The sequence below is a fragment of the Indicator indicator genome, chromosome 2 (assembly GCF_027791375.1).
Source record: "Indicator indicator isolate 239-I01 chromosome 2, UM_Iind_1.1, whole genome shotgun sequence".
Taxonomy (NCBI): Eukaryota; Metazoa; Chordata; class Aves; order Piciformes; family Indicatoridae; genus Indicator; species Indicator indicator.
The window spans coordinates 49,339,084-49,354,041 of record NC_072011.1 but is presented as its reverse complement, the minus strand read 5'-3'; the positions used below and the strand labels follow the sequence as shown (position 1 = coordinate 49,354,041).

Here is a 14,958-nt window from a genome sequence, read left to right as displayed (position 1 = left end):
CTCACACTAGAAACACTGTTCATAGTGTATCCTGTTCACACTGGATGAAACCCTGTTCACACTGTACAGACTGCGTTATTATTTCTGAGTCAGAGAACTACCAAAGTCCCTTGTACTGACGAATTACTCTTAGTGTGAGTTTAGGATGACAAGAAACAATCATTTGTAAAGTCCTTTGTATTTTTTACAAACTCTGTGAGTTATGTGTGTGCAGCCTGTTTATTTCTTGTAGCAAAGTTGTACTAGCAAGGGAGCCTCATTTCCTTGCGTATACTCATAAATGTTTCCTCGGCTTGAACTGATAAATGTTTCCTGTGCTTCCAGATTACCAATGCCTAAAAGAAACTCCAGGCTCAGCCACTTTGACTTAGGCAGGTCTTTTAAGTATAGCCCAAAGACAGGAATGTCTAAATGCCTTTTCCTTTCTCTTGCATCAGCATGGGGGTGAACTCTACAAAGAGTTGAGCACCTTTTGAGTTCAAGCAACTCTCTTCTCCAGTGCTTTTGTTGATTTCATTGTTTGTCACAAAGTACTCCATACTTATACTTCTGTAAATACTTTGTTTTAGATCCCTGTCAGTTTAACCCTTAAGCAAGTAATTTAGGAAGATTTGTCTTCAATACTACTGTCTTTTGTTACCAAGCTCGTGGATTTTTTTTGTTGTTTGTAGGTTTTTTAATTTAGTTTTGTTGGGTTTTGTTGTTTGGCTTTTGTTTTAGGATGTTTTTTTTTGACTCTGTTTTGTTAGATTCAGGTTTTTGTTATTTAGAGAAGATGCTGAGATGGAACCTTTGAAAATAGGTTATCTGGACACAAAACAGGACATTGCACAGCAGCTGCAAGGGAAGTACTCTTATTTTGCCATTTTCTGGGGTAATAACTATTTACAGAGCTTCATGAAACTTTCCTGTTGGGTCTCCAATAATGGAAAAAGAGGAGCAGTGGTGAGGGTTTTTTTATGTCTGATGCAAGAATCTTTGATTTGTCCTAAAAACCTCTGCTCTAATGTGAACAGCTGGAATTCTGCCATTGGCTAAATGCAACTTTTGGTCTCAGAAAAGCTACAGGGAATTAAAAATAGAAATTCAGCAATCAAATTCTCTGATAACAGATTCCCATTCCCTTTGTCCAAACACAAAAGAAAAAAAGCTTTAAACTGGCTATGAAGAAAAAGTGAAACTTTTTGTATTATAATTAATGAAAAAATATATTTCATCACTGCATATTTTAATACAGTAAGAAAATTGTATAGCTCTAGTTAGCTCAAAGGTATATTTAATATACATGATTTAGATGCATCTGATGATGTTAAAGTGAAGAAGCCAATAAAGAGGGTGCATCCTGGATAAGTCAATAGACACTGTGTTGGTAATACCATGGAAGATCCTCAGGAACCTCTGCTCTCAGGACCTCATCTCTGTCTCCTTCAGTACTACTGATCTAGCTGTGCTCTGTGGGGGCAGTTGGTGAGCCTGGACTGGGGAACCGGTATGTTTTAAAATGTTCCTTTGCATGCTGTTCTATTCTTCTTGCCTTTTTTTTTTTTTTTAAGTGAGGAATATGGAAAAATGATGGGCTGCTCATGATGGCACAATAAAAGAGTTGTGAAATTAAGTTCTCCAGTAATCTGCATCTCTAGCAGGAGTGATCTGTTTTGCAACGTTAATTGTCACAAAAATGTTGTTTCAAGCAACCCAAGTAATATTAGTCTTTAGCTGAATACAGTTAATTTACCAGGTTAAGACAAAGCTTTCATGTGATTTTTTTTAATGGTGTGGCTGAAAAAACTTTTCCATTATATTTAATCTAGAAAAATGAAAATGTTTACATAACTTTAATTTTTCCCATTCTGTGCACTGAGCACAGAAAATAAACTATCCAGGTTTTTGTATACATTACACCACAGTAAAATGTATTTCCAGTCCTGCAACTTGGTACCAAACTAGTTAGCTGTACCTACAACCTCCCTCAGCTTGCAGCAGTGACTTTAAAATACAGGAGCATGACACCTGATTGTAAGAGGCTGTGCCATCTGCAAACTGTGTTAGTGTGAACAATAAGGCTCAGTGATTCAATAGTAAGGTATATAAACATCATTATTCATCTGATCAGTGATGTGTGCCTTAGTTCGGCAACTGTAAATAAAGGTATTTTTCTTACTATTTTCAGGCTGTCAATCTGAAAGGTCAGGCTGGAAGCAGGGGCTTTCCTGGACTGTACTCATGATTTTGAGAGGCAAAGTTTCTATCTTCAGGAGTTACCTTCCTTTTCCATAGGCCATGCCTTCTGATGATGGAAGCTGTTTCTGTGGATATCCACTCCTTGATGGATAAAGTAAACTCACATTGTAAGCTTCAAAGTGTGGGAAGCTCCGCTAATGTCCAAATGCAGACTTTAGCTGAGCAAAAGAGCTTTCAGGCACTGTTTAATTGATAATGACTGCAATAAGCCAGCTACTTAAATTAACTGTTCTCTTGCTTGGAAAGTTCAATCTGTTTCATTTACTAAACTACAAGAGTAAAAATAACACTTCATCTGACTTCTAGCTGTTTGTTTTCAGTCTCTGCTTTGGTAGTATTATTGTGCCTCTAGGAATAACTGGCTGGCTAGAACTGCTACTTCTCCAGGAGTTTGTGCAGACTTCCTTTTCAGCTGACACAGTTGTTCTCTCTTGGAGCCAAAAGAGAGGAAGATTTCTTATTTTTCCTTTCTATGCATGAAGGTGGTGGTGTATTAGAGAAGACTAAATCACTGTTAAGTATCATGTGCCTACTGCACATATTTCAGGAATTTGGTACTCAGTTGCCCCTTTGACACAAAGTGGTCACTTGGGAAATTAAAAGTGCCCTAGTAGTCCCAGACACACTTAAAGGAGGAAAGCGAAGAGAGCACACAATCATTTGAGACACCGGAGAAGCTCGTCCTCTTTCTCATCGTTTCCGTGAAACTCAGGATGAAGTGAAAATTTAGCTTAGTAATGCTCAAGCTACACACCTAAGAAAATCCAGAACATGGCATGAATAAAAAAATCATCATCTTCCTTGCAAGAAAATGATAAAAAGTATTTTTCTCCCAAGGAAGTATTCCACAGCAGGATCGATTTGTTTGTGAAGTATATGGATTGTTTGTCATGGTGGGAACTTCGTATAAACACGAGGAAACGGCTCCGTATTACATCAATATTGATGTTTGAGGCATCCCTCTGATTAGATTATTTGTAAGCATCCCCTTCAACGCTTCATGATTCCACGACCAGCAGCTAAATTTATCTTTATTCTGTCTTAAACGCTTTCTGCTAAGTAACGTGGCTTCTCCAAAGAGCGGCCCCCCGGAGAGCCCCCGGCGCCCAGCGTGCCCCGTTGCCAAGGCTGGTATCGCCCGCTTTACCCGGCCGCACGCTGCTCCCACGGCGAACAAAGGAGCCGCCAAATCTATCACCAACAGGTACTGTGCACACCCAAGTGTGAGAAACTTTCTCGATGTTACGACTAGAATTCTCCTAAAGCAGAGCGAACCCTCGGCTGAAGGCGACAAAGCGGCGCCTGGGGAGAGGATGCCGGAAATGAAATGATGGATAGTGTCACCCGCTTCTTCCAGGCGGCGCGGGGCCCCTGAGTTTAGGGACGAAGCGGCAAACGTCCACAGAACGCGACGAGCGGCGGAGAGCACAGCACTAGCAGCTAAAGCACCTCGCCTTGCGTCACTGGGCGCGGGCAGTCGCGTACCACACATCTCCTCCGGGAACGCACGTCCACTCACCCTATCCCGCCTCAGGCCACCTTACCTGCTGACTAGCTACTGACCCCTACCTCCGACCCACCTTGGAGCTAGTGCGCAGTGGGGGAGGGAGGGAAGGAGTGAACAGGGGGAGGAGGGGGAGGCGGAGGTTGTTTAACCATTTCCGCGCCGGACGGCTTGGAAAACGGCCGAAGCAGCGGCACTGCGAGGCGCGGCGCTGTGTCCTGTGCCCGGGCGGGGAGGGGTGGTGCAGGGTGAGGGGGCTGCGGGAGCCGCTCCTTCCTTGCCCAGCCCAGCCCAGCCCAGGCAGGAGGAAGACGCAGAGCGCAGACATGGCGGCCAACATGTACCGAGTGGGAGGTATGTGGGGACGCAGGAACGCCCGGTCGGCGCCGGAGGGTCCTGCGCACGGCAGCGGAGATGGGGCCTGTCCGGGAGGCCTCACCGCGCCGCGGGCTGGTGCGAGGCGAATCTAGTCCCCTTTGCCTGCCGCTGCCACCGCCGTGGCCCCCTGCAGGGTAGCCGGTCCCGGTAAAGACGCTGTGGGGCCCTCCGCGGGGTGCAGGGAGAGGGCGTAAGTTCCTCCCATGCCAGCCTTGTGCGGGAGGCTGGCCCTCTCTGCTGAGAAGGGCAGCACCCCCCTGCGCGAGGAAGGTGGGGAGCGGGGGTCGCTGCTTTCTTGGTCCATCACTGTGGCGCGGACCAGGCGCCTCCCTTCGCGCCTCGCCTCCTTCCCCAGGCTCCCGGCCCTTCTGCCCGCCGAGTCAGCGCGCTGCACCGTAGCAGGCTCGCCTCCTTGCGAGGGACGGCCTACTACGTGCGCCCCCAGCTCTAGGGCCAGCTTCGGCCCAGGGCTCCGGCCCGGCGGTACCGGGCAGTATGGAGTGTGCAGCTGGCGCACGCCCTCGGGGGCGCTTCTTTCCGTGCCGTTCCTGAGTGCCCCTTTCCGCCCTTCAACGGCAGAGTTTTCTCCGTGCCTTCCTTAATCTCTCCGGGATAGGTAATCCGGGTGTGTAACCAGGGGATTTCTGTCAGCTTTCTTGCTTACCGGTAACCAGGGGATTTCTGTCAGCTTTCTTGCTTACCGACGTGCCCCTTGACGAGTGCGCTGATACGTACTGCGTGGAGGGGGTCACTTTCGCGGTAAAAAAACAAAACAAAACGTGGCAAACGTTCCTTTTCCCACCCCTCGCCTGGCGAAATCCACACTGGTAACTTTTCCGCTGCCCTTCCTTACGGAGTGAACATAGCTGGGTTCCGAGCGCTATGGCCCAGATGCGCCACTCAAGTTAGGTTTTCAGAAGTTGGTGCTCAAAAACGTTTGTTTCCTCCTCGCCTCGACAGCCTGAGGTGAGAAGGAAGATGCAGAGAAATGAGGAGTTACAGTAGTTTGAATTTCTTTTTGCTTCTGTTATGAAATACGCTGATACATCCATAAATTGTCCCATGTGCCTATTCCTTCATTAGAGTATTTAGACTGTAATTTCGTCAGTCCTTACTCATGATAATCCTTGTGAGAGCAGTGCTGTTGAAATCTGGGTAGGGTTTGGTTTTTAGGTCATCAATTCTCATTTTTTTTCGTTGTAATCTTAATAAGCGATTGTGAACACTGCAGAGATCATGTTCTTTCTTTGCAACAAAGTGAGCAAGCTACCTGAGACACTTCAGTTTGATACATCATTATGGTCCCTCCACCTGTGTGTGGGTTTTGTGTTTTTTTTTTTTTTTTTTGTGGTTCTTTTTTTTTTTAATTTTGCATGTTGCAGAAGTCAGATATCAAGTGTAAGGTGAGGTTAGTATTTGATGGGTACTTTTTTTGTTTGATGAAAATGAATTTGAGAAAAATATTGAAAAAATGCATGCCAATTATTTTTGTGTTAGTTAGTTGTATGTTACATGGGAGCAGCTTTGAGGATATAAGTGAACTGCCATATACGCTATGAAAATATTTTTATGTTAATGATGTTTTAAGAGATTTTGTCCTGAAGAAACCTTGCTAACCTCATGACTATTGCTGCTTAATATAGTTTGTGTGTTCCTGAACAAACAACAAAAACGAATGTCATAAAATGTGGACTACTCATTTGGAGAACTATGCTACCGTAGCTCCTGATAATGTGATGTAGCATATCTTGCAGAAATGCTTATCTCTGTAATACAGAAATTCACTTCTGTGCTGAGTTCTTAAGTTTTCCCTAACTGATTGTGAGAAACTGTTGCTTTTAAATCAAAATTTTTGAAGCATGTGCATTACTGAATTAGTGTAAACTACAGCACAAGACATTTAACTTTATTTTAGCATGATTGTTAAAGCACATGCAGTGCAGTCATACCAATGATTTAGAAACAAATTATGTTAAATCTCACTATAGAAATAGTGTACTGTCTTAACGTTTACTAAGAAATCTCAATTTTAACAGATTCCATGTTTAGAAGAAAATTTTTGTGCTAATAGGCCTTTTACATATTGTTACGTTTTGGTGTTTCAATACCTTTACTTCTTTTTATTGCAGATTATGTTTATTTTGAAAATTCTTCTAGCAATCCCTATCTCATTAGGAGAATTGAAGAACTTAACAAGGTACACAAGTATCTTCAGATTTTTTCCTTAATCTTTGACAACAGCCAGTGCAGTTTTCAAAAACAGAACGATTTCCATTGTGTAAGATTTGTGCTGTACTAAAATTTGGTAGTTGGTTGTTTTGTTGGTTTTATTTTATTTTATTTTTTTGAAATTTTTTGAGATTTGCAATGTGGTTTTTTTTGTATGTTTCAGTTATCTTGCTATGTGAAATCTTGTAATTTTGGCCTGCTACCTAAGTAAAGACCCAGCTGATTATTCCTGTTAAGCAGGAGTACTCTACTGTAAAAACTTCGAACGAAATCTTCTGAATGCTTGAAGAAATGAATGAATTTAGTTGTGTATAGTGATGACACTGTGAATCCATCTGGAATGTTAATGGTCATGTAATGCATCTGCTTCTGGATGTATGTATAAAGAGCTAGCATGTATCAGTGAGACTTTACAGTGAAGTGTGTGACTTCAGCGGCTGTTTATTGCTCTGGTAATTGGCAGCTGCAAGTGAGGGGGAGAGGTTTTTGGGAGAAGAGGCTTTTACATAGAAATAGAGACTGTATTATCTCTATTTTTAGTGTATTTTTATGAAGAATGGAGGCATTTCTGTGTCATTTTTCTTCATTATTGTACTGCAAAGAGCCATGTATGATTTTAATTTCTTTTTAGCGTGGCATGTTTTCAGTAGTCCATCAAACAATATTAAAACTTACTGATATATTGTGTCAGAAGTCAAAATGCCATATGATGCAGTGATAAAGATTTTTTTTTCCTGTGGTTAAAAAGTAAATTAAATTGCTTATCTGAAATGACTGAAATGGTTTTCTTCTTATTAATGAAACAATATACTACTCTGTAGCAGACATCAACCACATTGCCTGTTAATGCTCTCCAAAACAGCATTCACTGAACCTTGGACATGGCAAATAGTTTTTGACTTTATTGGAGAAGAGTATTTTTTTATTTACAGTGATTGAAGTGATTCCAATCATGTCCTGAATGTTTATTACCTTTAAACTGTGTTTCTATAATTTAATCTTGTTTATGGATGGTACAGCAGGTGGTCATGTATTAATTTTTTTTTTTTTTGTTAAAAGAGAATTTTGAGCATATAGTCCAGATATCTTAATTGTCAATTACGTGCTTTCATGTGTTAAAAGCATTGAGCAAACACAGAGATGTTACGCATATATGAAATAAAATGCATTGGCAATCATTTTATCAGAGATAAGATGCTTGCTTTTTTTTTTGTAAGAAACTTAATTGAAACATGGTACTTTTCAGTACGTATCTCAAGCAACTCCAAACAGTAAACCAATTCTGTACTTTTCATATCAAGAAAGAGGATACAGTTCTTCAGATATTACCAGATTCTTTACATCATCAGACTAAAGAGCATGATCCCTGTAATAGGGCATGAAAGCAAGCATGAACTGAACAGCTCTTGGGAGCTGCAGTGAATTTTCAAATAAACCGTGTTATATTAAATATCATTCAAAAAAATTGTAAGAGTAATTTGAAATACGCATTTCTGTCTAAAGCTGGTTTGCAAAGAAATGTTCACAAGCCTGTAGCATTTCTGAAGGAGTCTTGTGTTAACATGATGCTGGCATTACATATCTAAACAGCTGATAAATTCTTAGGACTAAATAATTACAATCAGTACTGTTACCTGATCTGAAATTGATATTGGCCTGTGTCTGGAAGTTGTTACTTTGATTAACTGTTGATTACAGCCTGACTGATCATGTGAGAACTATTACAAGCAGAGGGCAATTAATTTAAATTACTCAACTGAGGAAGGATAGATTCTGATTTGATTTACCTTTCTTTCGTAGACTGCCAACGGAAACGTGGAAGCAAAAGTGGTGTGTTTTTACCGGCGAAGAGATATTTCCAACAGCCTTATAATGCTTGCAGATAAGCATGCTAGTAAGTAGATTGTACAGGACATTTTTCTCTCTCTGTCACAGCTTGTTCAGTTTCTATGGCTACTTAGAATTGCATTTAGTTGTCATGTGGAATATATATTTATATTAGGCCTTAATTAATATCCAGAGGCTTAGCATTATATGTTACTGGCCCTGGTCCTAGTAGTTGCTTCTAGGACTTAAGCTGTATTAAAGTGATTGAAAGTCTTCATTGGAGAAAAAAAAATCTGAAAGATACAATCATCCTATTTGTTTTAAAATGTCAATGATAAATCTTGATTTAAGCTTAAGAACATTCGTAAGGATTTCATTTTACATTTTTTGAGTTAGACGTAAATGTATATTACTTGCTGTAAAGATCAAAACATGTCAATGGGACTGGAAAATTACTGGTGCTTGTAAAGTAGTGTTACTTGCATTTATGCTTAATATAGATATTAGTAGAATAGTAGCAAGTATCATCTCGCTTTTTTTCTTTTTTTTTTTTTTTTTAACAGAGCAATAGGTAGTAGTAGGGTGAAAAGTTCTATTTTCATAATGAACTTTTTTTGGTAGCTGCTATTTGGTCTACATCTGATGGAAAGTTTTTCCATAAGTTTATAATTAAAAATAGAATTATGAAGACAAAACCAGAACCTAAAAACCCTAGATATTTGATAAAATAGTTGTTTGCAAAATATATGTCAACATCTGATAAGTTTTTTGCTGTATACTGTTAAATGACATTTTGATTATAAATTCAGTTTTCAAAATTAGTATATGAATAAATTACGTGGGGATTATGAATCTCTGTTTTCTAATTTAACCGTATGAATCTTTAAAAACATAACCAAATGCTGCATTTTGTGTGCAGATATATTGTGGCATAATTAGGTGCTTACAATTTATTTTAGGACTAAATTCTGATTATTTTACTCCACACAAGTACCAAATGTGAAGAGAACCAGACAGCTTTTAGCTTTATTTTATTCTTTCATTGGTCCTAGAGTAGTGGAGGTGATTTGAGTATGTAATGTGGAATAATTAGCTTTTTTTTTTTAAACATCTCGCTTATGTTCTGCACTTATTTATACGTTTTTCTAATATAGTTGAGTACATTTAATAATAATTGGTAACCTGTTTTGTGGTAGTCTGCCCCCACAATCATTAGTCTTTTTAGTTTTTCCATGTGAAATTTGAAGAAACAGAACTTTCAGTGAGCTTTACGGCAGTGAAGGCTGAGAAGGATAAGTATTTTACTGGAAATACAGTTGGTGGTTTGTTTTTTTTTTTCCATTTGATTGTTTAAAGCATTAATTTTATAATTTTTTAAATTTTTTGTTGGCTTATTTTTTTAGATAAAGGTGTGTTCTGTGGGCATCATTCAACTTGGAGAAGTGAATAAGATTTTTCTATTTCTTGTCAGCTTGCCATTTTGTCAACACTTTCGTATAAGTGACTCATTGATGGTCTGTTGCTCTTCCTCTATAGCATACAAGGGCTTTGTTGGTGTCAGTAGAAATACCATGGCATCTTCCATCATGTTATATTTATTGACATTTTCTTGATATTTTTTAGTGAGAAAACAGAAATATAATTTCTAGCTGATTCAACAAGCATCTTTAGGATGCCTGTATCTCACAGGTCGTAAGTGTTCTAACCCAGTGTTCTTATAGATTAGGTTTCTGTGTGGATGTTTTCTCTGTACATAATGTTTTCTTTCTGATCGTCCTGGAATCTGTACCGCAAAGTAATTTTGAGATACTTGTTACAGTAACAGGACAGTACATAGTAAGGGATTGCTGCTTGAATCTTCGTACAGCTCATACAGCAGACATTGTTAAGTGGCAAATCAATTCAAATGTTTTGATTATGGAGACTATACTGTTCTGTTTAAAAATATGATGTATGTAAGCAAAATATTTATATATTTATGAATTGAACATTTTATATGGCTAAACATGCTGATGCTTCAATGCTTCTACCTGATTTGTTATAAGAAAATGCTGAAAGATAGGAGGTTTCTACAGAGTGGAAGTTCTAGTTCGGTCAAAGATTATTCCAGTGTATGTGTGTAGAGAAGTCTTTTAAGTATAAGATCTACTTGATCTTTTCTAACAACATTTTACGTTTTTAGGAATGTTTTTTTTTTTTCTTTATGATAGGCAAAACTTTGAGTAATGCACTTTGAATATTTTGGCAGGTGGTGCTTGGTTTTTTTGGGGAACGTTTCAGTTAATGAAGGTTGCATTTTGTGTCATAGGTGTGGTCCCATTTATTAAGAAAGTAATTTAATAAGAAAGTTTTAAACTTTAAGAACAATTTTTCAATAACTTGAAAAAGCTTGAAAACGATTCTAACCCATATTTGTGAAAAATTGAATGAAGTAGATCTGTTACACTATAACTGGTAAAGAGCCACTGGACTGTTGGGAGGGGGAGGTTTTCTGAGTTGTCTTCAAAAAAGTTCCAGGATATATAAAGAAATTGGTGGAGAAAAAACCCAGAGCTTTTCACTGGCCATTCTAAAATACTCAGGTACAGAGGAGTTCCCTTGATTTCAAAGCATCTGACGCTAATCTGTGAGGAAACTGCATTTCCACATTTTTTTTCTCTGGTGCTTCTGGTTGAAGTTATTGAGCATTTTTATTTGTCTACCATCATTGTATGATGTCAGTCTAAATCTGGGAATAGTTCTATAAGCTGACTGTAGCCACTGAAGACCAGGGGTTTGACATGTTTTATGGGCCCTTGAAGACATTAAATTTCCCATTACATTTCCACCCTCCTTTGATTTCTGTTACTATAAAACAGAGTTTATGATAAGGCCAAATTGAAAGCCAAAGCAAAGCACTGGCCAAGATCGCCTTTATCCTGTGCAGCCTCCTGAATGGAGTAAGGGACTTCTGTTGAAGTGTGACCTCACCAGCTCTTAGGTTGTAGCCATTATCTTAGGGTTACTATGAGGGACACATTCCCTTCTTCATGCAGCAGAGTAAGACTTACTTTATGGGGAAAGAAGGAAAAGAGATAAACGGGAGACAGCAGGCAGTACAAGAGCTATGGCAACAGGTGACTGAAGCACTTAAGATTGTAGAATCATAGAATTATTTCTCGTGGAAAAGACCTCTGAGATCATTGAGTCCAACTGTCCACCTAACACAACCATGGCCATTAAACCATGTCCCAGATTGTTTGCACATTTTTTCAACTGCTCCAGATGCAACTTTACCACCTCCCTGGGCAGCCTGTTTCAGTGCCTGACCACTCTTCCAGTAAAGAAATTTTTCCTAATGTCTAATCTAAACCTCCCTGGTGCAACTTGAAGCAGTTTCCTCTTGTTCTATCACCTGATACTAGGGAGAAGACTGCCCCGCACCCCCTTGCTTCAACCTCCTTTCAGGTAGTTGTAGAGAGTAATAAGTTCTTCCCTCATCCTCCTCTTTTCCAGACTAAGCAACCCCAATTATCTCCACTGCTTCTCATGAGACTTGTTCTGTAGACCCTTCACCAGCTTTGTTGCCGTTCTCTGGACGTGCTCCAGCACCTCAGTGACCCTACAGTGAGGGGCCTAAAACTGAACACAGTATTTGAGGTGTGGCCTCACCAGTGCTGAGTATTGTTTCACATGTTGTCAGTCTACATTAGTATGATAATAATTGCAAACACTCCAGATGGGTCCAAGAGAATGAAGCTGTTAACATGCTCTCTGATTTTTTTGGGAAGCATTTTATTTCAGTAGTGCAGGAGGCTAGCAGCTAGCAGAGAAGATGGCAAGAAAATGAGCTTAACTTGAGAAATACCATTAAATATATTTAATAGTTATGCAGATTACTATGTAATATTCCCAAAGATACACAAAAATGAAATGTGATTTCCTTTCATGTGTCATCAGTTTTTTTTAAATATATGGTTGCTGTTGAATAGTGGTATTCTTAATGCTCAGTTCCAGGAAAAACATGAGAATTTTACCTCCTTCTTCAACGAGTGAAGAAATGCAACTTAGTTTATTTTTCTCAAGTGTACGTAGAACTAAAACAGAGATGGTCCATTCAGATATTCAGTATATAAGAAAAATATTATGTGTGTGTGTAGACCCGGCAGTTCAGTAAAGAACTCTAGAATAAAATTCCTATGGAGAATAACTTTGTGTTCTTCAGTGTTTCATTTTCTTAGTCGTATATTTGATGTGGCATAATTTATAATCTACTATTACTGAGTTATTTTTGTCTGATCAGTTGTTAACAGAACCAAAAACTTTGTGTTTTTTGTTGTTGTTTCTGTTGTCATGGTTCTTTTTCATCATAGTAGTTTTTGTACATCAAACTAAAAAGCTGTTGTTCTGACAGGGTATAATGTTTTCTTTAATCAGTCTTTTTTTCTGAAAAAATCACTTAAAAGGTGAGAGACTTTTTTCCCTGTTACTTTTTATGCTAAGACATTATATGATTTAAATTATCTTTTGAGTGGATATTTTGTTTGAAGTGTGAAATGGCTTTTTTTTTTTTGGGTCCCATTAGTTCTCTCGAATACCTGCTGTCTCCACAGCCTATGTTTAGGTCAAATGAATGTGAGATACAAACTCCATTCCAATTCCACATTCCATTGCATATGAAATGCTTATATTGTTGTATTCTACATATAATTTCCAGGGAATAAAATAAATTAAATTGCTTTAATTGTGGTGCTAGTAGAGATTTCACATCTATCCTAAAGAAAAGAATGCTCAGAAGCATAGTAAGTTCTTAGTTATTCTTTCAAGGGAGTTGAAGTTTGAGGAGCTGCCTATTTAACAGGTGGTCTTTTGAATTGAAAGAATATTTGTATCCAGACCAATGCAATACAATGAAACAGAAACAAAATATTTGGATATGATTTATGGTCATTTGGGTGCAGTGAAAAAAAAGTCTTCAGAGCTCAAGAGTTAAACAATTTGCATCTTATAGTAATGTGTAAGTGGCTGTTCCATGAAATTTAGTGGCTTTCAGGAGAATTTGTGAGGTTACAGTTCATTTTGTAATTGCATTTGCTGAGGAGGTCTCTTTCCTGCTTCCTGTTAAGAAAGCAATCTGTTGGTATTACTCTGTGATGAAGGATACCATTTCTCTGGATATTAGTAGGGAAAGGAGCCAAGGAGTAGAAAGGCAGAGTTGGGAATCAAAGATAGGAGAATGAATCTCTTGGAGCACTTAAGAGGAAGAATGCAGCTTGGCTGGTAGATATGCCTGAGGAGTGGGTGAGCAGACTTGTGTAACTGGTTCAATGAGATGCTACCTTCTTAATCTCAAGGCTTCAGTAAATGTAAACTAGAGATTGTTTGCAGCTTAATGTCCCTGGCTCTGTCATCTGTGTCAACCCACCCTACCCACCTTGTGAGTACCCAAGAATTAGGAGAAAATTATTTTTGACCTCACATTTGCTTTCTTTGAGGAAGATAAGAGTCTTTCAAAAGTCAATGTCAGTGAGCAAGACATCATAAGACTCTTGGGTTTGCATCGAAGGTGGAGTGGTGAGACAAAACCAAATACAGTTAGCCCGGAAAGTTTAGGAGAATGAATTCCAATGTCTGTTTTGCTTGAGACTGGAATTTTATGTATTTACAGTCAACTAACAAAGACATGTAAACTAAGCCCTAGGGAATTTGAGTATGTTAGGTTGCTTCTGGGGATCCTGAAGTCTCTGATATGGGTGAGACACACCCTAGGATGTCCGTTTAAGAATGGGTACAGAAAACAGATTCTTCAGTGACAGAGTAGCTTTTACACTAAGGTATTTTTATATTGGTGGAACTATCACTTTCACTGAAAACAAGCTTGAAGAATAGGCTGGACTTTTTTGTGGGGAAGAACATGACTCCTGATACAAAGGAACGTGAAATTTTCCTTCTCTTACCCGATAGAATGGCTTCAGTTCTAATTTATTTGGAGAGGGGGAAAAAGAACTTGAGGAAATAGAGCAGGTTCTGTCCAAAATTACATCCTTGTCACCAAAGATGTCACCAATTATCCTTTTCAAGGGCACTTTGGGTAGTCTCATAAATTAGGTGGTTTGTTCATTTGATTTTTGTCCAGGAACTGCATACCTGTGAATTCTTTTTTTTCTCCCCTCAACAGTAAAAACAATAAAAGAGCAGTAATGAGGAGCAGTTAATGAGACAATATACATTACAGTTACAAGTTTACTGTCAGCTCTAAGTATTAATCGCTGTGGCCATTCAGACTCCTCTTTTGATGCAGAATAACTTGTTAGATTGTCAGTGTTAGTGATCTCCTCTTAATGGAACGAATGAATTTCCAGGTCCATAATTTTATGAGTTCTTAGTGCTGATGGAAAACTGCATTAATGTTTCTTTTCACCTATGTGACATGTATTTCCATACATAGGATTTTGCATGTATAAAAATACTGTCTGCTCTGTACAGTTTGAATAACTGCATCTGTTTTTTTTTTTTTTGCTTGAACTGGTGAACTAACAAAACTAGTTAGCTTCAGCTTTTGACCTAAGAGTGGATTTATAACTCTGGCCAGCAATACCTAGGCAATTACTGTTAATTTTTTAAACTCAAAAATCTTATTATCAGAACACGTAATTTAAAAGGCTTTAACGCATTGCTGCCAATCTCTGTGAATGTAAAAACAAGCTAAAACTAAAATCCAGGTTAATTCCCTGAGTTTGTTACAGAGGGTGGAAAGCTGCAAAATACCAGTTCATACTTATGCTTAAAATCGTTTGATA

At 38.8% G+C, this 14,958-nt stretch overlaps 1 protein-coding gene across 1 annotated transcript in view; it reads left to right on the top strand.

The window, feature by feature from the left end:
• The first annotated feature begins 4,071 nt into the window (after positions 1 to 4,071).
• Positions 4,072 to 14,958, top strand: part of MTA3 (metastasis associated 1 family member 3) — a 191,717-nt gene continuing 180,830 nt past the window's right edge. Inside the window, 3 exon segments of the mRNA XM_054394131.1 lie at positions 4,072 to 4,099; positions 6,253 to 6,320; positions 8,153 to 8,246. Of these exon segments, the coding sequence (XP_054250106.1) occupies positions 4,072 to 4,099; positions 6,253 to 6,320; positions 8,153 to 8,246 (190 nt within the window).